The sequence below is a fragment of the Aptenodytes forsteri genome, unplaced genomic scaffold (assembly GCF_000699145.1).
Source record: "Aptenodytes forsteri isolate BGI_AS27 unplaced genomic scaffold, ASM69914v1 Scaffold326, whole genome shotgun sequence".
In the NCBI taxonomy this organism is placed as follows: Eukaryota; Metazoa; Chordata; class Aves; order Sphenisciformes; family Spheniscidae; genus Aptenodytes; species Aptenodytes forsteri.
In genome coordinates this window covers 1,269,502-1,297,115 of record NW_008795677.1, presented here as the reverse complement: position 1 = coordinate 1,297,115, position 27,614 = coordinate 1,269,502, and the positions used below count along the sequence as shown (strand labels likewise).

Sequence of the window (27,614 nt, the reverse complement as noted above, 5' to 3'; positions counted from 1 at the left end):
AGCAACATGACAGTAAAACAGTTATAAAAACAAATGATAAATTTCCTGCATCTCTCCAATCTGTATCAACTTGCCTGGCATTTCTTTCTTTGCAGTTTGAAAGAAAGTATCCTGGTGAAAACTCTTATTCAGTGTTTAAAAGAAGGCTCAGTTTAAACGGGGTGATTTACAGTTATTCTACAACTGTGTGCGCTGTGCAGGGTCCTGGGCAGTAATTTCCATAGGGAATGTCAGTACTGCTCTGAGAGACTTTACCTTCCTCTACCTGGATACTATGAAGTGCCACATTAATGATAGACATAATTCATTCCATCATTCAAAACAGTTAGAACCAGATCTGACTTAAGCACATCTATAAAGAGAAATGTCAAAGAAAGTCGTTTATGGACTCTTATCCAAGCTAATAATCATTTTGACCATTATTTGCCATTAGCAGATATGGGAGCACATTTCTCCCTCCCAAAGTTCAGCCGGCTCAGAGGACTATGTTTTAACTCATTGATTGGAAGGATAAATAGGGAGAAAAATGACTGAAGATCCAGTTAAAAAAAGCAATGGCACTAGGTCAGGCTACTGTTGAACTTACCAAAGCCCTATTGAGGAGTATAGGGCAGCTTGCATCTTTGCCTGTTGTATTGAGCCGTGATCTGTGAAATACTGTGCTTCCTCTATGGGTATTAACACTGACTGCCCCCGAACAACATGTTATGCACCTGCAGTGCTAAAGCAAATGCTTCGTTTCTTAAGGTGGTCAGTCCGACAACATTAAAGTCCACGTTTACTTTAGGACTAGTTTCATCCTGCCTAGAAATATTTTCCCTAGAACCTGCCAGAGCAGTCAGGGGACATCTCCAAGCTGTGAGATGACAAAATTTAACCCTGGGTCATTGCAAGTGAACAAAATTTGATGGAGCATTCCCAGGTGACCCGCAGTGTATATGCAGAGAGACTCGAGTCAAGCACACAGCTTGGCTCAAATGCAGTGTTCATAAATATTTATTACCACTGTTATTAGCTATTTGGCAGCCTGGCCACTGCTGGCTCCCCTGGTTGAATGCTGTCTAGTTGTTTACACAGATTCCTGAGTGGCAGAGTCTCCTCCTCTTATCCAGGAACTGCAGCCATGCAGGTACTACACGCTTAGAGCAAACTCTCTTAATTATATCTCATCATATCCTCTGCTGTCTACATAACTAAGGTTTGATGTTGCTTAAAACATAAGCATCATATTTAGATTTTTTTCAAAGTGATGAAAGCTGTTTATTTCCATTAAAATAAAAGTCCTCTATAGCCCTGCTCCGTGTTGCAGAGCAGAATTTGTGATATATCTGGAGCGTGTCCAAAGAAGGGCAACAAAGCTGGTCATGGGTCTAGAGCACAAGTCCTGTCAGGAGCAGCTGAGGGAACTGGGGTTGTTTAGCCTGGAGAAAAGGAGGCTATGGTTGGATATCGGTTGGATAGTCGGAAAAATTTCTTCAATGAAAGGTTGGAAAAGACCCTTAAGAACATCAAGTCCAAACGTTAAACTAGCACTGCCAGTCCACCACTAAACCATGTCCCTAAGCACCACATCTACACGTCTTTTAAATACCTCCAGGGATGGTGACTCAGCCACTCCCCTGGGCAGCCTGTTCCAGTGCTTGACAACCCTTTTGGGAAATAAATTTTTCCTCATGTCCAATCTAAACCTCCCCTGGCACAACTTGAGGCTGTTTCCTCTTGTCCTATTGCTTGTTACTTGGGAGAAGAGACCAACACCCACCTCACTACAACCTCCTTTTAGGTAGCTGTAGAAGGTGATAAGGTCCCCCCAAGCCTCCTTTCCTCCAGGCTAAACAACCCCAGTTCCCTCAGCCGCTCCTCATAGGACTTGGGCTCTAGACCCTTCACCAGCTTCGTTGCTCTTCTTTGGACACGCTCCAGTAGTACCGCAATGTCTGTCTTGTAGTGAGGGGCCCAAATGATCAGTGCTGTCATCATTTCACTCCCACAGACCCAAAAGCAAAAATTTTACTTTACTCACCTATACAGGGGAGGCACAGTGTATTATTTAGAATTATTTTTGCACTTTTCCATATTGTGATAAATACAAGGCTTGTAAGACAGCACTGCCTACGGCGCACCACTCAAAGGCACTGCAGAGGACCTTGGACTAATGCTGGCCCATGGCCGTCATTCACCTGTCAGCTCAGGCCAGCCCTCCTGCTGCGACAGCGGTACTGTCAGGACAATATTTGCAACATTAAGAACAGTAAGGGAGAACTATCATTATTTCACTGCAGTAATAGAGAAAGCTTCATGATTTTCTGTAGATGCAGCCAGAGCGAGATGTAATTTGGTATCAAACTGTTGCCAAGGAATACTCACATTATTCATTGGCACAAAATAATTGAAGCTGAACTGATTTTTATCTGCAGAGGATTATGACTAAAGAGGTTGACAGCCTTGACCAGTATTTTGTAGTTGCTTGATAGAAGTTAACAAGGAACATGCGACATATACTGTCAAGGAAAAGGGTTATTGATAGCTATCTCCTTGTACAAACTCCTTTGATCATCTTTGAAAACTGAGGACCAAAACCATCTGAGACTTCTCAGAGCTGTGTCTTTGATGATACTTTTATTATTCTGCCAGAAATGGTTGGTGTACAAATCTGACTTAAGACAATAGTACCCAAATCCGTTTTCATCTGGTTCATTTGTATAATTTGAAGTTGGGTTTATTCTTGAGTCTGAACTGAATAGGTTTTTTTTTTAGAGGAAGTTTACAGCCTAAGGAAGTCTTTCCAATGAGAAAACACAGATGGCAACAAAACAAATTCCTATATCATGAATTTCACTTAAAAATGAAAATATTTCCTTATAACAGGAGGATTGAATTGCTCTAGACTTCTGCAAAGACTTCATGGGGCCCACAGATGTAACTGGTAGCACTGCATTTGTGCAGAATTCATTAAACTTTAGCCGCAATTAGATGTACTGCTGATCACTTATACAAGTGTGACAAATGAACAGACAAAAAAATCCATTTAGTTTTTCCACCCTACTGCAGCTATGCACTGATTGCATAAAGTCATCAACAACAGCAGTTATTTTTTCCACAGGCTCTGAAAGCATGCCCTAATAGTAAAAAAAAATAAACCACTCTAACTGCAGGCTTAAAAATAATATATATAACTAATGGAGTGGAAGCTCCTGACTAGCTTTCTTCATCTAGGACCCCACACGTCAGGGATATCAAAGATGTATACAACATGGGAAACAGTTGCTGCATTGGAATGTGGTCATGATTTAGCCTTCATTTTAGAAGTGAAACTTGGGTAGATATTAGAAAATAAAAAAACAAGCATAGCAACTTTATTCTCATAGGGAAAGGAACAACGCACAGGATTTTTCTGTCAATAATAAAGAATTCATTTAATCATACCAACTAAATAATGGAAAAGTAGAAAGCGTTCCTGGGTAAATGAGAAACAATTTTGCTCTTTGAATAGGGAATGTTAAAACAACATACACACACTACAGTATTTTTATAGCTGTCCCAAGGCCACATACCACCATTGATCGACAGCAGCTTCCCCTCCCATCGCTGGGAGTACTTTGGGTGGAACACAGACACTGTAATGAATATGGGCATGGGAAATAAAACACCATTCAACGTTTTTGTTTCCCCTTCAAAGACAAAAATATTTCTTTCCAAACACTGCCTTTGTTGCTTTCTTTAGAGATATCACGTTTGGAAAATATTTGATTATCCTGTCAAGAATGCTAAAATATAAAAAGATGTGCAGAATGAAAATAGTAAAAGTAAAAAAGCGATTTTCAGGCATATAAATGATTTTGCTTCAGTAACAGAAGGGTCATGAATATGAATAGTGCTGAATTCTAGAGAAACAATTTGTCATTATTAAAATTAGTGCTTTGTCAACACAAAAATCTCACTCCCAGCTTCCTTTTTGTGCTGCTACACAAACAGCTGCATTAAGGGCCCGAGTATTCTGGGATTCATTATCAGTGAATGGGGCTCTGGCTCACAAGGTACAAGAAAAGTCTGTAATCCATAATAGGAGGCTGTCAGAATGTGAAATATATTAAACACTTGAAACTGAAGGAGGTATTTCTGTGGTCAGCCTAGCATAGAGCTACTTGGTATTAGTAAATGGACACTTGACAGTTTTGCCTTTCTCAGCCATGACATCCCATTTACACATTCAGAAATACAACATGCTGCCATCTAGATCCAATTATGAGCATTTGCTCTTGGAGCAACCGCACAGCATTTTCTGAGCACAATGGAAAAAGGCGGAACAGCAAAATTCATTTTTCTGGGAAACATTCATGCAAGAGAGGAGCAGAGAAGAGCAGTAAATATGCTACCACATTTCTAAGAGAACAGGATGCCTGCACCATATATATCCCAACATGTCTTTGTTTTGCACAAGGTTGAGCTGTACCCCTGGCTTATTTTGCATGCATTAATTCCTCCCTTCTTGCAAATTTTATTTAAGAGGTGCAGAAGCAAGGAAAAAAGTTGTTAAAGTCAGTGAACAATGAGTTCCTCTTAGAGGAGCAGGATTCACACACAAGACCTATCTCTGTTCCTGGGCTTTCCAGCAATGGGGCAGGGCCAAAGGACGAGCAGGAGGGAAGGACCTAAAAGGGAACACTGAGCCTATTTAATTATTGAATGGCTGAGAGGATGAGGTGGAGCATGTTTATACGTAAGTTTTGTAACTGATTTTTTCATTGCAAGTGCTAGATCGATGGCTAGGCATAGTTTCAAACATCAACGTAAAGGTATCGGCCAATATTTGATTCCCAATATTGAATAGCCATCCTTGAGACTGGCCAGGTACACCAGTGAGAGTGGTTGGGTTACCCTTCAGCTGGAAGCTGGAGCACTAACAGTCTTTTTTCCAGCAATTTCTGTTCTAGCACATAGGCACATGTTATTCTCAAGGAGAAACCAGAAGCTTTGTGCTAATTTCGTAACTGTTTTGATTCACTAGGGTAGACGGGAAGGACATCGGTGGCTATGGAGCACGAGCTCCTGGGGAACACAGAGGAAGCAGCCTTATTTAATATCAGCTCCTGTACAAATCAACACAACTGCAGATTTCACTCAGCCTGGAGGGATTCACACCAGCTGAGGGTAGGACTTACCCTCAGTCATCCAAAGGCACAGCTTTGAAGTGAAAAGTCAAACACTCCTGCACTCAAAGCTGCATACATAGCATAAACTAAATCCCGCAGTAAACAAACGCACACATGCAAAGGATAGCGTTTTAAAAGCAAATATGTCCTGGTTTTGGAAGTCACTTCACCCTTTGACCTTCATGATATTTGCATTCCTGGTGGTCACATATAGTAAGGAATTTAAGCCTCTGAAAGCATAGCTAAATGGCCAGTGGGATCTTCACAGCTACCCGGCTACTGCTAGCACAATGTGGGTCACCCAGCCAGTCTGAAAATCCCACTCGAGTTCAACACTTCTTGCAAACTTCCCTTTAAATCTATGTCCACACTGCAGGATCTACAGTGGTTTGCAGTTCTCTGGGATGATCCTCCCAAAAAAAGACAAATATGATTTCCAGTCTTAGAGTAGACTAGCATCCTAGTGCCCTCCAGAGACAGGTGGCTAACCTTCGTCCAAAAACAAGTGCTTTTAGTTAAGACTGTACTGAGTTTGGCACTTACAGGAGGAAATAAGCCTCTATATTCTGCATTAATAGGTACATAGGGCTGTGCGTCTGGAGAAAGTGCACTAACTCCAAGTACAGGATGCAGTTTCTGGGCACTTCAAGCAGATCTAGCATGGTTTATGTTCCAATAATTTTGAAACAAGCCCTTTATTTTTCTCTAATCGCTAATCTAGATTTCATTTTACATGTATAACACAAGCATGCATATACTAACATTACATATAGAGAATACGCTGTATATCTATAATTTCTGGATATAATTGCTTTTTAAAAGCCCTGGAAACAAGAACCAGATAGTAAAATGGCTCGGTGGTGCTGTCATTAGTTTACAAACAATCTCATATCATAGGTGTGACCAGCTCAGGTTTGTTAATAAGTTGCTAACCAAATATTATGGTTTAGGAGCAGAGGAGCTGGTAAATAGCCAGTTGCAGGATATAGCTTCTGTTGGATTCTGTCAGGTGGAAGAAGTATAAAATACCCTTTCTTTCCCCCTGCCCACCCAGCCTAATGGAAATAATATGAATTATCAACCAGAATGGCATATTAACTGCACAGGTGGTCTGAGAAATTTAGGACCACTGCTCGCCTCCCACCTCTTTTCTTTTGAGCAGAGAAATTGCAGACCATTGTGGACATCTCTGAAATGGTAATAAGAGCAGGCAACAGAAACCAGGAGAAAAAAGCCCATTACAATCGTAAAATCAGAATTTCCACAGTCTGTGGGCCACAGCTCTCCATTTATTCCCATTGAATATAGATATAAATAAGATGCTCCTGGAAGTGCCGCACAGGTCACCCTGGGGAGGGTAGACCAGCCCAGCAGCAGGCTCTCCTGCGGGAGGTTAATTCTTTGCAAATCACACCATCCATCTGTGCTGCAGTTTTGTCACCAGCAAAATGTAAAACTCAGAATTCCCTTTTTTGTGCAAGTCTTTGAAAGCCATAGCTAAAAAGCTGTAGATGTTTCTTACAATAAAATGGGGGATTAAAAAAATTATTAAAAATAGTTTCTGTAACAAAAGGACCCCGGCTGCAGAAAAGGGAAAGTGATTACGGGGTATGAGAGGGAGGCAGCGACTGAGATCTGGATCAGAGGGTGGATGGAAGAAAGAAGAAAGCAAAAAGAAAGTTTTCCTACCTACACCTTCAGCATTCTCTCCCCTTCACGCCTCTCAAAATATGAGTGATCACAGCAACGGGGACAGAGGGAGAGATAAATTGCCAAAGCTAAGAAGATACTGCATCAGTACAAACTACAGCATCATTTGAACACTGCCGTCCTGCAAAGCGTCTGCGTTCTGGCACCAATGGGTGAACATGACCAGCACCAAAATAACACACAACCGACCTCGTTTCCCATAGCGTGCTGGCTGTGGATTGTATAGTGACAGCAAGGGATTTTACTCAGTGCCTCTCTGCACATTTGTGTAACACACATTGCTTATGCTAGTTTAACCTTAAGAGTAATGCGATGCAGCCAGAGCCCTTTCCCCAGCCTCAGGAATTCGAAACAATTTATTGCCTTTGCACCACACCGTTGCGCAGAGCGGCATCCTGCCTCCCTCCTAAAAGCATTATCCCTACCTTGATGAAGTGCTGCCTGCTGGTTAGTGTCAGTCCGTGTGCGGTAGCTTACTTTTCGTCACAGAAAGTACGAAAAAAGGCGCTCTCTCTTTTATTCACCAATTTTGCTCAGAGCACTGCAGGAGGGGACGGTCCTTGGTTTTCACTGGTTTCCCTCACTCTTGCCCTCGAGGTTGGTTCTGAAGCCTTTTTGGGTCCACCAAAACAGCACAGCAAAGCAGTGCGACGGCGTTGTGTATCCCAGTGCCAGCCTCAAGGCACGCAGCAGCATTATGCTAGCTCAGCACATTTCTAGACTATTCCATTTTCTATGGATTGATGCATCGGCATGAAAACAAACTTTTGTGTCCATCCATGCTGTAAACATGAACAGTTAATACCCATCTCCTTTTGCCTCAACTGATTTGGAGATAGACAGCAAAGAATTAAATATGGTTTTCTTGTGTATAATGCATCATATTTGTTTTTTTTTTTCCACTTCAAAAAAGATCAATGGAGCAAAAGAAGTCAAGAGAGATGTCCAAGATCTTTTGACTCCATAAAGAGTGATCAGTTGAATCTTTTGGGTTGGACTGCAGCCTAATGAAACTCTTAAAATAAGCTAATATCCATCTCATATAAGTACCTTTTTACATTAAAAGAATCTCATTCAAATTCAAGTGTAAAAAAGCAAAAAGAGCAAGTAGATTTGCTTGCATACTTTATTTGCTGCAAGAATATTAAATTGCTGCAATAATATTAAATGTCATTGACAGACCCTTTAGCACTTATCAAAAAACACTTCAGAGACAAGATGATATTCTCTATCAACATTTCCTATAAGTGTTTTCCTTTTCATCATTTTAAAATAGTTTGCAGGAAGCATTTGTCACATTTTGAGGAGTTGAACTCTAAACTAAAAAAGATATGTTTGTGTTGGGGTTGAGGAGGGGGGAGGGGGGCGAGAAGGTCAGTAGACTGGAAACCCAAAGAAGAAGATTCATTACCTTGCTTATAAGTTTCTGGGGTATGACATATGGACATGCACAAAGTTCAGGGCAATTTTAGTGTTCATTCCAGTTATGTCAAACACTTTCAGTCATAAAATGCATAGGCACTGGAATCCACAAAGTCAAGCTGACAGAAAAAAGATCTTGTACAGTTGCTGATCTTTGCTCAACAGAGGCTCAGAATGGAAAAAAGGTGAAGAATAAACTACCTTTTGTGGAATAAAGTGGGCACAGTGCAAACACACTGCAGATGGGCCATAAGGGACGCTTTCTCCTAAGCTCCATCCATCTTCACCTTATAGAAGTACTAAGAGCCTTATCAATAATTTAACAAACTAATGGACTTGTTCTTAAACATTGTGGGCTGATGCTTAAAGAAGCACCACGTTGGCAGAACAAGATGGTGAAAGTAGAAAGCTTGTGGCTTTTTATTCTGTGGTTATTTTGAAAGTCGGAACAGCATGGTGTGCTATGGACACAGTATTTTTGTCAGCAGCAGTTTCTTCTGCTAGAGCTCGAGCCTGGGACCGCAAAGCAGCAATGTACTGAAGGGCAAACTTCATCTTCAGATGGTAGCAGCTGTTTGCTTTGGAAAGCTCTTCACAGTCAGCAGGACAAAGCCACGGGGATCAGTGATAACAACCTTCCTGAGACAGACCTGGGCATTTTGCAGCCATTTTAGGCATGAAGGTCCTGAGTTTTGAGACTCAGCACTTCCCACCAGTTTAGTTGCTGGGGAGCCTGGTTGCCACCCAGCTGAGACACATGTTTCCAGGGCTGTAGCTCAGGGACCAGGGTGGCAGGACAGCCCACCTGGTTTCCCAGCCATAGCCTGCCCCTGGCAAGGAGAGCATACACCTTGACATCTCCAATGTACCTAACATACACTTCAGGCTTTGAAGGACTGCAGCCGAAACATTGTGCCCCATGTCTGGGTTGTGCAAGGCACCACTCAAACTACATCCAGCTTCCCGCAAGGCACAGGGAAAAGAAAAAAAGCTCACTGACCTGAGCATGCACCCAGGGTGCTGGAGACCCAGAGCTCCTGCTGCAGCTCTCAAAGGAGGAAGATGAAGATGCACACGCTCCCTCCTCTCCTGCAGCCCCTTCTCTGCTGCCTGCACATCACTTTATAAGCTCACACCCAGCCCCCAGCTGTGCTGTCAGTTCCCGTTCCTAATCATCCAAAAAGAGACTCACCTGGATGTAGATAGCTATCTGCAAAGCAAGCAATTTACCCGTGAATCAGGTGTCCTCACTGCTGATGACTAATCTCTTCAGAGTCAGGTGCTTCAGACCCCAAAATATGCATCGCTTATACCCCTACCCCTGCCTGCAGACCTGCATCCTAGCTGGGTAATGCAGGTAACACAAGTGGCTGAGCAGACTGGCGATTGCTCATGCCAGTCTTCAGGCACCAAGCCCTCCCGAGGCTTTTACAAACCAGCTACCTAACCGGAATCAGGCACAAAAAGGCTAGGAGATAGAGTGCCGAGCCTACGTCCCTCTTCTGAACCCAGTCCAACCTGAAGGTGAACGGACCCCTGCCCATGGTCTCACAGGGTGCACGTGAACCGGCTGTGTAAAACGAGAACGTAAAACACTGTCAGCACGTTGGGAAGCCAATCTTCCACGCGCTAACGCTTGCGGCTCAGCGTGGTTTCCTCTTGTCATCAAGGCCACGCTTTGCTCTCAGGCTGAGGTGTTCAGTGTGGCATGAAGGGGCACCTCCATAAAGGTCATCCATACATCCTTCCTATATGGAGGTATTTTAAACTTCACGTGAAGGAGGACTTCATGTGTAAGGACACTGAAGATACCGCCTTTGAGTGGATTCTTCATCTCTCCTGTGAAATTCATAGCTGCGGTAGATGCGCAAGGCTTTGGGAAAAGGGAAACTCCTATGGACCACGGATGTATTTTTCTTACCAAGAGCAATCACTGAGTTCACAAAGCCGACGCTTTAGTTTCCTTTTCCAGAAATTTCCCGCATTATGGCAGGACAGCAAACTGCTAAACTTCCCACCACCATATTCTGGAGTTCTCTGTCACCAACATTATACCTCTAATTTTTTACTTCGCATCAAGGCCTCCTTGAAGCATGGTATCATTACTAAGAAGTGCACTGCCTGGCATGCTGTTCTGTTTAATTGCTGTGGTCACGTTAGTTAATTTGTACTTTTTGCGAACTGCCGCATATTATTCATTGTCAGCTTCAGAGATGGTGCTGAAAAAGAAGAAAAATATACACTGTTCAGTTACCACTGGTATGTTATTTCTTGATAACAGCGTAATTAAATTCCACGGTCATTGCGCATCCTATCTTAGGCCGATGTACTGAGTAAAACAGTCAAGTACCAACACTCAGTTTGATAAAATCTTCAGAAAAACAAATAATGACAATCTACAGATAAACCAGGCCTTTGCAGCCGCAAAACTGGGTTTAATCACCTCATGTAAAGAAAATACTGGGAAATATATTCTTCACGTTATTCTTACAAATTCTCTTTATCCCTCTGAAAGAAATTATAAGATCTACAAAGCAGTGGCCATGTAAAGGAGAACCATAGCAAGGCTGATAAAAAGGCAGAAGTTATATTGGCTTTAAGGAGAAAACGATGATAGTGATATTTAGCCGAGATATCATCACTCACAAAGGCTTGAAATTTTTACATTTCAGACCTTATTCACCTACTCACAGCCATGCCATTTTAAACAAACTAGCCAACCTGCATTCGGCGGAGACAGCGTATTAGCCAGATTTTCAAGTTAATTCCATAAATAGCAGCCCTGAAATTAAGCTTTGCCTACACATCCAAGGAGCGGAGAGCTGGCTCCCTCGGAGGTGCCAGGGTGCTGGGGACTCCTAACCGAGGGGTCATGTACGCCAGTGCCTCCCAGAGGCCTGCCCGGGGATGAGGAACCATGAAGTAAACAGGAGGCATGCAGGAAACAATTTTTATGTTGTTTGCAAAAAGAAGTCAAAACAGAATAATAATAAAAACAAAAATATCTCTGAAAGCATCTCCTGAATGCCAGTCCCTGGAGAGCCCGTGAGTCATACATCCCTTCAGATAAGAAGGGGGATTTTAAAGAAATGGCGCATACGTGACAAGTTTGGAGATTTGTCCCTCACAGAGGGGCTAGGAAGTGCAACTAGTTTAACGGTTTCATCATCTTCTTTTGGGTTTGGGTGGGGGAGAGAGGGTTCGGCAAAGCTCCTGGGAGCCCCCGTGCCTCCTCTTCCAGCCAGACGCTGCCACCTCCTGACGTCCTGCGACTGAAAGGTTTCTCTTGCCTCCCAGATCAGCATCTTCATGACCCATTTGTCTAACTACGGGAACGACCGCCTGGGCTTATACACCTTTGCGAACCTAGCCAACTTTGTTAAGAGCTCGACTAACCTGAAACTGCAGACGCTGCCCCCAGTTCAGCTGGCTCAGAAGTACTTTGAGCTCTTCCCAGAGCAGACGGACCCTCTTTGGCAGGTAACGTCACGTCCTTTTCCTCCTCCAGTTACAATCCGCTTGTTGAAATAAGAATCTTTTCCTGTTAAAAAAAAAAAAAAATCCCACTTCACATTCAGATATGTTATTTCTTCCTGCATGCCTTCTTAGATTATTTAAATTTTCTTGGGAGGCCACTGCTTTTGACTGGAAATGGATTAGCTTCCACTCACCTCAAATCAGGCATGGTAAAAACACCTAACTGCCATTTATGTGAGAGCAAGCTTCCCTTCCCGTCCCTCCTGTCTGTAGTTTTGCTGATGCATCGTGTTGTGTTAACTAATCGTGTTGCACTATCGGTAAGATGCCCTCAGCCAGCCGGTAGCGAGAGCTATCTCGAGGCAAATGATGCAGATTCATTGCACTCCTTAATAGGGAATCACTAACGTTGGATCACTGCAGCTACAAGGAGAATTTCCCACCATCTGGATCCCCTAAAGGGATGAAACAGCGAGGAAGAGGGAGGGCAGGAGGGGTCAGGGCAGCAAACACAGAATGGGCAGCTATTCTTAAGAATGGAAAAGGGTTTCTGCACAGACTGACTATTTTCTATCTCTGTTTCAAATGCACAATAGTGCTGCTTGTAATCTCAACGCTCTAATCTCCTAATCATTGTTACGCATATCTGGCTCTTCTCTTACTCAGAATATGATGTGCCACACTGTGCAGGCATAAATCCAGAGTGACACCGTGCAGTTATTTTGGGCTTACACTGGCAAAAAGGAGCAGAAAATTTCCCTATTATTTTTGGCCCAGATGCAAAGGAAGTATAAATGTATAAGATTTCCATTCAGTTTAGTGGAGCTGCAGTGATTCACATCAGTTAATTATTTTCTCCGTTATATTTTGTTAACTTTATTCGCAAACTGTATCTTCTATTACCGGTCAATACTATGCGAAAGCAGTATCTATATGATAACGGCTTTAAAGAGCAGTCAATCCTAACCTTTTCTGTGGGGTCTTTTGTTCACACGTTTTTATTTTGCATTCATAGGTAGTAGAAAGATAAGGAGATGAATACCCCACATTTCTATTTTGTCCTTCCTTTTGGGTTCTTATTTTGATTAAAATTGGCACTAAGTCCTATGCATCTGAAACCATTTTGTCACCTAAGAAAGTAATGCCTTGAAGCTATTCAAACAGAGGTTTCCATTTTAACCTCAAATGAAAACTTGATTAAATCAATGTTTTAATCTTTTTTTTCTTCTTTTTCTTCTCTTTTTTTTTCTAATGACTGAATTTAATCCTCAGTCATGCAAAACCATTATATACACATTGCATTTTAGTCAAAGGGACCACATACGTGCCTACCTACGTGCCTATGGACTCAGTTTATGAAATGAGCCTGACTAACGGAGAGAAGGAAATGCAGTAGTCTCACAGGGTGTGGATTTTGACACCAATCCTTCCAGGATTTGCACAACTGTGTAGCGTTACTGACTTCACTGGGACCCCTGAAAGGATTGGTCTGGAAGGATACCTAGGAGTTTGGTCCCCGTGTACCTGGATGCTTCCATGGATCCGTACCAGAATGCTCAATATCTGTCAAGAGTAAACTCTTATGAGGAAATGTGGGATTTTACTACTTAGTGTAAGGCTCTGGCATTAGTGCATAACATTGAGAACCTGCAAAGACTCGCGTGCATGCAAACATTTAGGATACCCCCAGCGTGATGTACACAGCCGCCTTTTCTTCTTCAGAATCCGTGTGATGATAAACGACACAGGGATATTTGGTCCAGAGACAAAACTTGTGACCACCTACCCAAATTTCTCGTGATAGGACCCCAGAAAACAGGTAAGAAGTAATGAATTTGTAACCGAAGCTAGCCCCCCGGTTTTGTATCTGGGTATTTGTGTCCTGTAAACTGAAGCCAACTCCCTGCTATAGAGATGGTGCACTCCCGATCCCTGCGGGGTAACGCCTTCGCTGCCAACAGAAAGGGACAACTGTTTGTATAGTAAAATTGCATTCATTCACCATAAAAAAACCCCATGCCGTCAGGCTGCCCAAGTGTTAAGATTGTTATTAAGTTCTTTGACAAATTATTTCAACATCGTTTGAGACCCTAATTGACAATAAATGTATTTACCACCTTGCAGGCCTCTGAGAGTCTCAGGGCATTATTTGAATTAAGCCACATATTCCCACTCCCAAGATAGCTATTACTGTTGTGGACATATTACAGAAAGTGGATGCTGAGGCAGGGAAATAAATGACTAATCCAAGATCATATAGAAATTCTGCGACAGTGACAAAGAGACAGCAGGTCTTGATTCATAGTCCAATGATAGCTTGTGTAGCATGAAATCATCGAAGAGCAAGTTTAAAGACACATTCTCCAAAATTTCGTTTACCACCATATATCATTTCCAGTTGTTTTTGTCAAACAAATAACAAAAAAGTACTGTTACTGGGATTTTAAAGCATACTTATTACATACAGGTTTGCTAGCATTGAAATAGACAGTTTATTCCTCGATAGCAGACCCCCAGGAAAAATACACAGAGGACAAAAGTGCAGTTCCGGGAGCAACAAAAGCATAATCCCACACTTAGGGCTTTGGGAAAGTTTTGCGCAACATAAACAGTTTGAAAACAAACGTGTTCAGGCCAGATTCCCTCACTTGTTAAATACACAGTCAAGCAAGCAATGTCATCAACAGCAATACCGTGCTTGCATCAGAGAGCAGAATTCAGAGTTTGGAAATGGGAAAAGTCCGACGAGCAGAGAAGTCTGCATGTATTCCCCCCCTCCCTCTGAAAGCCCCTTGTGCTTACATAGGCCTTTCATCAATAGGCAACTTTCTTTTAAAAGGTAATCTGATTTTCCTGTACATCTCAGCGTGCGTTGATTTAAAGTACTTTCTTGAATGAATAAAGTCAAAGGGTTTTTCTTCTGTTTCCTAACGGCATCTCTTTTTGTTGTCGTAGGAACAACAGCGCTTTATTTATTTCTTCTGATGCATCCTTCCATTATCAGTAATCTCCCTAGTCCAAAAACTTTTGAAGAAGTTCAGTTCTTCAACGGAAACAACTACCACAAGGGAATTGACTGGTAAGAATAACAAAAAAGAAGTGTTCGTTATTAATACATGGTAAATCGCAATGGAACAATTACAGAAGCATGTATGACATTGACATAATTACTGGATGAATTTGTTATGCTTGGCATTGTCAGACAGAAAAAGAAACTAATTTGTAATGATGGGACATTTAATCAAGTCCTTAATTTTGTTTAGATATCACAGTAACAATTTTCGTATTTTTTACACAAATGAATACAATAGCCAGCTCAGTCATGATGTCTGTCTTCGTGCTGAATAGCATCTCTGTCTTTTCATAACTGTATCTATACTGAATTTTACTCTTTTTCTTCAAAAGCGGCTTTTCGTGAAGTAAGATTCGATTCTTCTCTTCATGAGAAAAAGCCCCCACTACAAAACATTTCAGCTGGTATTCCTATCACAATTTTAAATATTGCTTTTACTATTTTTGCTTAAGAAAAGCATTTTTGTAAGGCTTTCGTTTCCACAGGGAACAGCAGTTCTCATCCTCGTGTGAAAACTGAAATATAAGACAAATATCACACTACACAGAAACAGGTTAATCTTGAGCGGTTTTCCTTGCCCGCGTATGGCATGGAGAGCGTGCAGAGCAAATGAGGCTGACCGATAAAAGCAGGCTGTCCCCGCAACTACGAAAGCAGGCTGTCCCCGCAACTACGAGACCAGCTTCTCGGCTCAAGGTGTCACGAAAAATAAAGGGAAAGAAATGCTTGGCGTTTATTTTTCCATACTTTTCCTAACGGCATCTCTTTTTGTTGTCGTAGGAACAACAGCGCTTTATTTATTTCTTCTGATGCATCCTTCCATTATCAGTAATCTCCCTAGTCCAAAAACTTTTGAAGAAGTTCAGTTCTTCAACGGAAACAACTACCACAAGGGAATTGACTGGTAAGAATAACAAAAAAGAAGTGTTCGTTATTAATACATGGTAAATCGCAATGGAACAATTACAGAAGCATGTATGACATTGACATAATTACTGGATGAATTTGTTATGCTTGGCATTGTCAGACAGAAAAAGAAACTAATTTGTAATGATGGGACATTTAATCAAGTCCTTAATTTTGTTTAGATATCACAGTAACAATTTTCGTATTTTTTACACAAATGAATACAATAGCCAGCTCAGTCATGATGTCTGTCTTCGTGCTGAATAGCATCTCTGTCTTTTCATAACTGTATCTATACTGAATTTTACTCTTTTTCTTCAAAAGCGGCTTTTCGTGAAGTAAGATTCGATTCTTCTCTTCATGAGAAAAAGCCCCCACTACAAAACATTTCAGCTGGTATTCCTATCACAATTTTAAATATTGCTTTTACTATTTTTGCTTAAGAAAAGCATTTTTGTAAGGCTTTCGTTTCCACAGGGAACAGCAGTTCTCATCCTCGTGTGAAAACTGAAATATAAGACAAATATCACACTACACAGAAACAGGTTAATCTTGAGCGGTTTTCCTTGCCCGCGTATGGCATGGAGAGCGTGCAGAGCAAATGAGGCTGACCGATAAAAGCAGGCTGTCCCCGCAACTACGAGACCAGCTTCTCGGCTCAAGGTGTCACGAAAAATAAAGGGAAAGAAATGCTTGGTGTTTATTTTTCCATACTGCATAAAGAGATCACCCACGGCTATCGCAGAGGACATGGTGCAATAGACTCAGAGAAGAAGGAGCGGTGATACCGGGGGGGTCTCTCCTCTGCAGCCCTTTGCACAACGTACAGAGGAAGAGGCTGGCCTCTCGGAGACCTCTTCTGCCACGCTGCACCGAAATTGGCTTGCAGGTTCCAAAGTCAGTAGGGTCCTGTGTGCAGGGTGAGGCCCCGCACACTTCGTTTCCATGGAAAGAACACAAAAAACAGTTAGTCCCACCAAAATTGGAAGTTCCTGGAGTACTCAGCAAAACTAAAGGGACCGAAAATTACCTCCAAAACAATTTCACCTTTTTGCTTCATTTAAATTCTTCACCCTTTCAGCTGAACCTTCTGGTTGACTTACTTTTACTTCCAATCCATTTTAAGTGGAAAAGACTATTCAAAGCCAAAATTCAAATCTTGCATTCTGAAAACGTCTAAAAGAAAAGATTTGTCGGTTCCAAAATTAAATATTTCAACAATGTTAAAATTAAATGGTTGACATTTTGAAGCTTTTCCCATTTTTTTCTGCAGCTAGAACTGAACTCACTCCAAACTGGTGAAAGATATCCCTTTGACATTGAATTTATTAGCAAAAATCCCATCCATCAAAGGAAAAACCTAATTACCTGATTTCACGGAGGCTTTAGCTATTACCAGCACCATGTAAGAGCCAAGGTGTGTTCCCCTTATTCCAGTTCTGGAGTGAGCTGAGAAATTCAATTTTGCTTCTTGAGAATTATGTCTGAAAATTCACCTTTTCACCTACCATGAAATGGGAAGCACAGGGATACGACCCTTTTGTGATACCGCTAATTCTAACAAGTTTCTTCACCTCCCAGGTACATGGATTTCTTCCCCTCTCCTTCCAACATCACCACCGACCTCCTCTTTGAGAAAAGTGCCAACTATTTCCATTCTGAGGAAGCCCCTAAGCGAGCTGCTTCCCTCATCCCCAAGGCCAAGATCATCACCATCCTCATCGACCCATCCGATCGGGCGTATTCCTGGTACCAGGTACGGACCTTGCCTTCGAGAAACGGACAGTGAAATCAATGGGAGGGGATGATGGCCAACATCAGTGGGAATTTGTGTCCTTGGGCAAGAATGGGATTTATTGCAAAGCATTTGCATTGTGTAAAAGTGGAAAGATGCTGAATGCCAGCTTTTGCAGTTGGCACCTGTGACACCAGTGTCATAAATGATGAAACTTCTCAGCACAGAGCTGCCATCAGCTGTAAACAAACAGTTTAATCTCAATTACAGCTGACACTGCATAGAGGAAAAGCAGTGCTCCTCGCCCAGGGAGATACACGGGGGAAAATGAGCACGGCCTAGCTAGAAAATCAGAGCTCTTGATGCTGAGAATCTGGTACCTCATCCCATCCTCCAGCGTGTAAGCTGAGCAATATGTGGTGGCGTACAAATATACGCAGTGTCTTCTAAAGTTTCCAAGGAGTTAAAAAGAGCTGTGTCTGGAGAGTTGGGTTTTTTCTCTCTCCTTGGAAACAAAAGAAAGCCTGTTGTTTTTCCGAGGAAACTCTAGGATGCTCTTTCTTGCCTTTTACTGAGCAACACCTTTCCATAACAAAGTCTGAACTATTTAAAAAAACTCTTTTTAAAGAGATGTTTAAGCATGCATGTAAGATATGGTGTAGTCATACAGATAAAGGAAATACTAAAAGCAGTGTTAAAACAGACGCAAATTAATAATGTTGCAATAAGCATAAGATACACCATTTCTGATACTGTTATTATGAGTTCTGCAAGGAATAAAACATGGCCTAGGGCTGCATTTTGCACCCTTTTTAATATCTCATTTGCACCTTTACAACTGCCGATGCGAGATGCAAAGCAGTAAAAAAAATTGTGCCTACTTTGGCAGAATTTGGCTCCTCAGCTCCCCTCCCGCCTGTCCCAGGAGGGCCCTTGACTGAATGGTGGCCCCATCCTGCTTCCTTGCCCTCCCCCCGGCTCCTAGCCGGCAGAAGCGGCACTGGTGGGGAGCCGAGGGGCTGTTGCAGGCTGCAGCCGGGCTGGCCGTGCCAGCACAGCCCTCCTGACAGCTTTCGGGAGGCTTACGGCTTAATCTTCAGCATCCTTGTGATATGTGTCTAAATATCTCCCGTTAGCATCAGCGATCCCACGAGGACCCTGCTGCCCTGAAATTCAATTTTTATGAAGTCATTACGTCCAGCCACTGGGCGCCCTCGGAGATAAGGACTCTCCAGAAGAGATGCCTGACACCCGGATGGTACGCTGTCCATATCGAAAGATGGTTAACTCATTACCCTGCTTCACAGGTAATTTCCAACCTGTTGTTTCACCAAGCTCATTGACTCTTGGAAAGTCCCAAAATGAGTATGGCCTCATGATTAGAGGTGATGAGACCCTTCCCACTGGAACTCTTAGGAAATGCAGATTTGGCAAGATCCGGATATTTGGCAGAAGTGTGTTGATTTTTCTGTCTTCTGATGGAAAAGATGCAACAGGAAAATGTTAGGAACTGTGGCCACATGGGTTTGATGGGGGACTTTGGGGTTTCCTTCCAGGATCAGCCAAGGTTGTCAAGGCTTCTGGGTCCCAAGAAACAAGCAGCTGCAGCATGAGACATTGTGGGAAGGTTTGACAAATTCATTTAGAAAATGCCAGGGCTTTTTCTAAAAAGAAATTTCGTTCCGCTTCCCACTCACTCTCTTTCATAGAAAAATTCACATTTGTTTGATCCTGATATGGAATTAGCCTTTCTCAGTGTTAGAGCAGAAATTCCTTCTTTTGCCCCATCTTCCTTCAGGTGTTTTATTGAATTGTCTTTCATAATCTTTCCCATGAAAAATTTACGTAAACACGTAGACCTAAAGAATATTCCCATTACTAAAAAATTTGTTTACAGAGATAAACCTAAAGCAAACATTTTAGTACTACAAAATATATGCATGGGCACTCTTTACCCGTGGACGTGGTCCATAGCTCAGTTCATATGTCTACCTACTGTAAGAAAAAGCTGTAAAAGGGTATTTAATGAGCAAGCATGATGAACAAGTATCTACAGAGATTGCCGTACGTGGGACAGAATTTTGCTGAAAGGAGGTAGAACTGAGTGTTGCCTATTTAGTCAGGGACCTGGAAAAACAAAAAGAAATAGAAGGGCTGTCTTTTTGCATCCTCACTTTTCTTTTTATACAGTCCCAGCTGTACTGCAAAGAGGAGAAGCAGGTCAATCCCATTTCCAGGAGAAAGGAGAAAGTCTTAGTTAGTCATTTACTTTCTTCTTTCATCTCTGACCCTTCTACTCTTTCATAAATGGGGAAGGAGTGCTGCCTAAAGCAGCTGAGCTTACAGCAAGGGCCGTCCCCAGGCAGTATTGCCCTAGGAGCAAACAGTGCGCGTCTTCTCATCGGCCACCACATCCCAACTTGTCCCTCCGAAGGAGAAGGGGCTGTCCCGGCAAATTGGGAGCACGAAAAGGGTGCCAGACATCCCGTGCCCTGTTACCTGTGCTCCTTCTCTGCCCTTACCCAGGGCTGCTGCCCCCTCTCATGACGATTTCTCTCCTTCTCCTGCCGTAGCGAAGAGTGCAGCCCTCTTACTAAACATTCAGGGGCACATTGACATATTTCTTGTAAAACCGGTAACCACTCATGTTTCGTAGTTACAGTGATTAATTTTACAAGATATACAACAAAATGCACTCATTCTTAATCGGGAGCACACAGAGAGTGCACTCACGGTGCTTATTAATGGGCACTCAGTAATGTGCATTCATTCGGCCTGTGCACTCAAAAACGTAATAATTCATAATAAGCCTTCACAAAAAATATAAAACGCGTCTGCCCAGAATAGTTATTAGTAATACTGCTTGGTACTCCAGTAGACTTTTGAAACATTGTCTTAACATTTGCTTGTGGAGGTCAATGTACCTTTACATCACATCAATCTTTAATTAAAAACAAAACAAAAAAACAAAAAAAAACCTCTTTGCCTACAATTTTGCAAGCCTATATGGTTGATAAGCTGGTGGTAGGTTTCAAATAAATTGCCACAATATCACTTTTGAACACGTAGTTGTACAATTTTTTGAACATTTAATTCTAAGGTACAGATGTTATTAGCACTGTACAAAGTCACATGCTAATTTAAATCTGTGTTGTCACAGAAGGGTAATAATGTCATTCTTTCGTTAACCTTAGTCGTGTTTCTAAATAGCTAGCATATTTACCCCTACAGTTGCTTATTATCGATGGACAGCAGCTAAGAAGTGACCCAGCTACTGTGATGGATGAAGTGCAGAAGTTTCTTGGAGTTTCTCCTCATTATAATTACTCTGAAGCTCTAACGTGAGTCTGTTCCTTTATTATCTGCCCTGTGGGATCACGGTGTACATCCCATCCTACATAGATCACTTGATCGTTCATTACAAACAAACAGACAAAAACCACATTACAACAATGATAATTTTGCAAAGCTTAGGATTTTCTTAAAGTCATGTTTAACACCCATCCAGTTTTCCCTTAACTTGCATACATATAATACCTTACAGAATTTAATTGCATGATTGCATACATTTCCACATGCAAACTCTACTTTGCACAACATACGGAACAAATGACTGCTCAGTATTTTGTATTAGACGCAGAACAAAGGCCCAGATTCATGTAAAAAATGTCTGCTAAGTTTGAGTGTTTGATCGGAGATGCCCAGGACTTGTTTTCTCAGGGTACCTAGTTTTGCTTTCATCGCTGCACTGCTTAAAATATACTTTCAGTTGATGAGAGTTGTGTGTGTGAGAGCTCAGCACACATTTGCGCATCAGACTGTTGAGCCTTATGACAGTCTCTAGAAGCTGAAGACCATGTAGTGTCAGGTGTGAAAAGTTTGGCTTAAACATTTTTATCACATTCTTATAGGAGTCTGATGACAGAGATTGGGTTAGAGGCACTCAGTATGATAAGATTAATCTGGTCACATGGCTTCTTTGATTGTTTGCTTTTAATGCGGACCAAATATATCATTCCCTAATCCCATCTTTGTATCTGGTCGAGCCAATTCTGCCAACCTTTTACCTGGTAGTAGCCAGACACATGGCACAGAAGAATATAGTCTGTACACTTAAAGTCTGGTAAAATTATAAGCTACTAATAGTAGATCCCTAACCTGGGAGTGCCGGGCTCAAGCGCAGCACCTGGAGCATGGGGAGAAGCTCATATTTGCCTATGAAGCACAAAAGCCTCAGACTGAGCAGCCGGACTGTTGGTGGGCTGGGGTGTCAGTGCCAAAACTGCAGGTGCTCTGCAGAAGCCCAAGTCAAGGTCCCCTGACCTTAGGGAAAGCCCTCCCACAGCCTTTGGTTCAGATCTAGCAAAGGCGGCTGTGATGAGCCCGGATCACATTTCTCACCCTCGCTGCCCGGAGGGTGAGGCTTTCCCCATGAAAGGGGATTAACGGCCTGTGTGGCACTCTCTCTTCAACATTTCTCACTTCCCCGCAGGAAGGCAGAGTCTCTGCAGGGGCGGGAGTGGGCTGGATTTCTCTCTCCCCTCTTAGTCCGGCAGAAAATTGTAAGAAGCTTTTGCACTGAGCCTCTCGGCGTGAGGAGCATCATCTCATTACAGCCAGAAGCACTGGGCTGGGAGAGCCCTGGGACATCCATGGGCTGAGAAGCCTGGCACTGCGGTGGAGGTTTTTCCAAGTCAGTGTGCAAGCAGAAAGCACGAGCCTGCACGTGGGGTGGGAAGTAGAAAAGCCTGTACCTTACCTTCCCTGCAGGCTGGTACCAGGAAAACTGTGGGAAAACGAGACCACGGACTTTCCACCTACCCCACACTGCCTCCTCTCTGCTTATGATTATTGTTTAATGTCTTCTCCGCTGGGAGGGTTATGGTTATTTGTATAGTAGGTATGAAGTGAGAGTTGAGTGCTTGTCGTTCTTTGGGTCTTAAGAATGTTGCTCTGCCAAAATCTTTTTCTAGAGGAAAAATTTTGGATTTCAGAATGCAATTTTTTAAGTCATTGGTTTCCGAAGCAGATGAAATAGAGGAGGAGTTTGAACACACAGCTGAACTACTGATGTTTGAACAACTGCTGCTGCACATCTGCGGTGCCTTCTGCTAGGTTTTTAAAAATACACACCCACATACATATATCTTCCTTTCTGTAACTAAATTAAAGTTAGTGGAGTCACACACCAGGAAAAAATTTGGCCTCTCATACTTGTTTGGACAGGAAGAAAAGATTGTAAACAGATCTATAAAATTATGCAATCACTGTTTAGAGGCATCAAGAATGCAAATGTGCTGTGGAAGCACACACTTCTGTACGGATTTAGGATGGAAGAGAAAAATGCGTTAAACAATGAAGTTGCTTTATGGTAGGACTGCCAAAGTAAAAAGATTGCATAGGATCGTTCCTAGTCATTATTGCCTAATACCTGTATGCCACACATTTTTAAAGTTGTCACAAAGCAGCCTAAGGACCCAGTCCTGCAAACACTAGTGAGCAACAAGTTCATCACCCTGAGTAATTACATGAACGTCCTATAGGAGAGTAAAATCAATCCAGGCAGAAGGAAGGTACTAATCAGAGCCATGGAAAGAGAGCAGAGGGGAGACAGGCAGGGCTCGGGCATCTGGAGAGCAGTGCACATCATGCCGGGTCAGTAAGAGCCACAGCTGAGACAGGCAACTAGGTCGTCGCTTCTTACACACGCTGCTAAAGAGGACCTAGACTCAGACTAGATATAAGGAAGAAATTGTTTACGCTGAGGGTGGTGAAGCACTGGCACAGGTTGCCCAGGGAGGTGGTGGGTGCCCCATCCCTGGAAACATTCCAGGTCAGGCTGGACGGGGCTCTGAGCAACCTGATCTAGTTGAAGGTGTCCCTGCCCACAGCAGGGGGGTTGGACTAGATGGCCTTGAGAGGTCCCTTCCAACCCAAACTATTCTATGATTCTATGACCTGCACTTTTTATTAGAGTAGTGAAAACAAAGGGAGAAAATCAACTAATGTTGCAAGGCTTTTACACATAATGCCAACAACAGAAAGACATTGGGATCCCCACACAAAGTGCTAGGAGAGGGAAACGAGTCAGTGGTCTTCATGAAGTTCCCACTACGGCACTGAAGAGATGTTTCCCACCTCTCCCCCACCCACTTGTTTTCACAAGGAGTGACCAAGGGCTTAAATTTTTTAAGTATCTGAACTTAATGAACAGAAACCTAGGACACATGGGACTAAAGTTACAAAAGACCTTTCCTTTTAATCACAGGATGGCCCTACCGAAGCTCCACTGAGTGCTAGGAAGATATATTTCATGCCCGACATCCTCAGATGACTCACACTCCGGGGTAGCGTGGGCCAGTGGTTCCCTTCTTCCTTTGTTTTTTTCATCAGGCAGCAAAGGAGGGAGGCAGGACAGAGCTTGGCTTTGGCAAAGGGCAGCCAAAATGCCCCTTCCTCCAACCCGGCTCATTATGCCACGCTCTGCCCACAGAGGCAGCTCCACATCCAGCCTCGCAGGGGAGATTTCCCTCGTTTTCCCTCGTGTGAACAACAGGAGGGAAAGGAAAAGACAGGATGAGGGGAGTGTGCTTAAGTAAATGTTTTCTCTCGGAGTGCCGCTACATTCTGTCAGAGAATAAGAGAAAGATCCTTATGGTGGCATTGCTCAGCCCTGCCCTCGCAAGAACCCTCCCCGCCTCTAGCATCGGGTACTGACTTCCCGAGAGGTGCGGTGGACGTACGGGTGTCCAGGTTCAACCCTGCATCTCCCACAGGCTTACTCTGCAAGAGAAGAAAAGATAACCAGGCCTGGAAGAAAGGTTTTTGCTGACGGCTTTAAAAAGCTCACTTGTAACTTTAGCCTTAAGGCTATCACTAATTTTAAATAAATACTTCCATTGTGCCCAATTATGTTTTCAGGAGTCCTGAGAGTTTTGTAATACCTGAACGCAATGGGATGAATTCAGCCCAAGCTGTCTTACCGTCTTTTCCCCTACCCAAATTTGCACACTCTCTTAATAATGTTCAGTATGCTCCTTCTGAGGCAGAAATATTGTTTGGGGCATAGTTTTGCAGTTTTCCTTTTACCCAGCACACTATATTGCTGCTTCTCTTGGGAAATTAGTGCAAGCCAGCTAAAGTACTTCACCATGCAATGAGCAGATGGAAAAGGCCAAAGTAGAAATGAATCTATCATCGATATATCCCTTTAATCAATGATTTATTTATTTTTAATTGACACAGCTACTGAGACAATTTAGAAAACAAGGGTCAGGCCTGCAATAATAGGCTGGGCAAGAAAAAAAACGTGAAGAAGGTTCACCCTTCTCCAGAAATCAGTTCACTTACGTACAGCAGCAAATTGCAGGTGCACCCGTGTTGTATGGAGAGACCCAGGGCAAAAAGGTAGTCTGTAACTAATTAACTCCATGTTCCAGCCAATTATACTTCATCCTTTCCAAACATCTGCTGAACAGCAGAAATGCGAACCTTTTCAATGTTTTATGCATGCTGCAAGTCCCATAGCAATAAATTCAAAACTTAACGCTGCGTGTTGTTCATTCCTTGGCGAGTACGTGTTTTAAAGCCTTAATCTAAAATTCCTATATCTTTGAATTTTAGACATCAAAATCAAATTGCGTATTTCAGATAAGACTACTAAGACAGTGTTTATGCTGTAATGCCATCTTTGGAATGAAAATGATATTTAGATCTAATGATATGGAACAACCAAATTCTCAGGTGCAGTTAAATTATCAACAACCAACCAGCAGTTCTTTCAGTAGACCTGAACGCTGCTTATTTCACTCGAAAATCAACATAAAACATTTCAGTATTATATTTCTCATCGTTTCGCAGTCACGCAACAATCACACACTTTGCTGTATAGACAGACTTCGGGATTGAGTCTGTGCCTGTTGAAGTCAGCAAATAGATCCGCTTGCCCTTTTTAACCCCTCTCACCTGGACAGTGCTGACCTACAATAGCATCGGCTCCAGCTGGCCATATGGAGAGCTTTCCTCGAGCACAGCTGATCGTGTCCTTGAGAATATAGCGCATCTAATTCCAGGAAAAGAGCCGATCACTAATTTTTTCCACAAAACGTTCTTTGTTCAAGTGTCGATTGATCAAAACATTAGCATCCCACAGGGATACACGGAGCAGTTTGACATGAATAAAATCTCTGACCAAAACCAGACAATAAAATATGAGTCACAGTCTGGAGTGGAGCCGTGTAAGATCCTTGAGACCGAGGCTCAGGACCTTGACTGGCATCCTATAGATCAACGCCTAAAACGTGTACCCTATATGCTGGACAAGTAGAATAAAAAATTAGCTAGTGTAGGTAAAGCAAAGTGTGAAAAACTTCTTGCCTTGAGCCACTCCCAAGGCAAATTTGTGGAACAAATAAAATCCCAGAGAGGATTTCACAAGAGAGGAAAACCGTTTCCCACTCTGTCCTCAGTATTTCAGTCATCTAGAGAGATGTGCGCAGCAATAATTGTTGTCTTAGCTGGGAGATTCTTCTGTAGCGAGGTCTTTCAAAAAATATAATCCTCTATAGGTTTGACCCTCAGAAAGGCTTTTGGTGCCAGTTATTGGAAGGAGGGAAAACAAAGTGCCTGGGAAAAAGCAAAGGTCGAAAATACCCGCCAATGGACCAAGAGGTAAGGGCTGTCCAGAGATTTAAGTTAACGTTTTTTAATATTGACACTGTGTTTGACTCCTAAAATAAACACACTGATTTCTTTTTTTTTTTTTTATTTTCACTGGCTTGATATTTTTAAAAATCAGAAACTTTTAATGAACTTTGAATGACAGGAGATTAATTGCCCCCTCTTAAGAGCCCCTCTCTGGGAGCAGTGCATATCTCCCGGGTGGGAGCACCTGCTGAAATCTGCCGTCGGGTGGGTTTCCATCTTTGACTGTTGTTGTTTGGTTTTTTTTCACCCTTCTCAGTCTCGAGCGTTTCTGTCGAGCTACTACAGAGACCACAACGTGGAGTTGTCCAAGCTGCTGCACAGGCTGGGGCAGCCCCTGCCCTCCTGGCTGAGACAGGAGCTGCAGAAGGTCAGATAGCACGCAAGGGCGGGGGACCCAAATAAGGACGATTTCCTTCACCGTCAAACCCCTCGCTTCTCCGACTCACTTGTGATCATCAGTAGAGGACCTCATGAATAACGCTCTTCCTATTAAAAAAAAAAGGAAAAAAAAAAAAGACAGAAAAGAATAAAAAAAACAATCCCAACAACTGTTTATATGCACGTGCTGACAGTTATTAGCATCGACCCCTTTTGTCAGCTTCCAGGAAATAATACGGAGCTACGTGGCATTACTCTTTATCCAGACCGGGATTCGTGCATAGCCTAGTTCCTCTGTTCACCAGGAAGTACCAGAAACTGTGTGTAGGACGGATTGACTTCAGTGTAGATGGCAAATTGCAGTCTGTCAGGACACGAGCAAAGGATGGGAACATCTCTCGCTGGACTGTGAGGTTGGTCATCCCCTGAGGTTTTTCCACGTTTGTTTTCGCTGTTTTTTCCCCCAACCCTGCAAGTTTTCCTATCATTTTACAGAGAGACATTCAGCACTTTGCAGTCGGGATCCCTAATGGTTATGATATATGTAGTATTAATGCACCACCATTGCTCTCTCCACAGAAAGAGGTGGGCTAAATTCTCACCTAACCTGCTTCCCTGGGATTCCTGTAATAACTGATGACAGTCTGTGCTCTTTCTTCTGTTGTTTTGCTTTGTTTTCCCTTCACAACAAGATCTATCCTGATTTACGGGAGTCGTGAGGGTTGTTGAGGTGCAAGGCAGCGAGGTGGCCCTCCTCCCAGATCTCAGTGAAATCTATTGCCACCCTGATAAGGTTTTTCATCGCATCTGTTGGGTTCCTACAGCAGCTGTGACAGCTCTGAGATGTGAAATCATATCAAAGATTTTGTCATGCCATAGGACTCCTTAAAACACTATCAAAACCTTTTTAAATTTAAGCAGGCCATGCAAGCAGTGTACTGACAATAACCTAGTATCGACAATTTTGTTTCTATCTGGAAAGCAATGTTTTTCCTCTGAATCCTTCAAAGTAAGAGATTGGGTTAGTCATTTAGGGTCTCAGTCTGCAAGCTAT

At 42.7% G+C, this 27,614-nt stretch overlaps 1 protein-coding gene across 1 annotated transcript in view; it reads left to right on the top strand.

Moving 5' to 3' along the window:
- The window catches only part of NDST4 (N-deacetylase and N-sulfotransferase 4), an 86,996-nt gene extending 60,438 nt beyond the window's left edge, over positions 1–26,558 (top strand). The window contains exons 6-13 of the mRNA XM_009282622.1: positions 11,583–11,765; positions 13,485–13,581; positions 14,718–14,841; positions 17,323–17,497; positions 18,613–18,783; positions 20,708–20,817; positions 26,044–26,146; positions 26,439–26,558. Of these exons, the coding sequence (XP_009280897.1) occupies positions 11,583–11,765; positions 13,485–13,581; positions 14,718–14,841; positions 17,323–17,497; positions 18,613–18,783; positions 20,708–20,817; positions 26,044–26,146; positions 26,439–26,558 (1,083 nt within the window). The remainder of the gene's footprint in view (positions 1–11,582; positions 11,766–13,484; positions 13,582–14,717; positions 14,842–17,322; positions 17,498–18,612; positions 18,784–20,707; positions 20,818–26,043; positions 26,147–26,438) is intronic.
- The last annotated feature ends 1,056 nt before the right edge of the window (positions 26,559–27,614 follow it).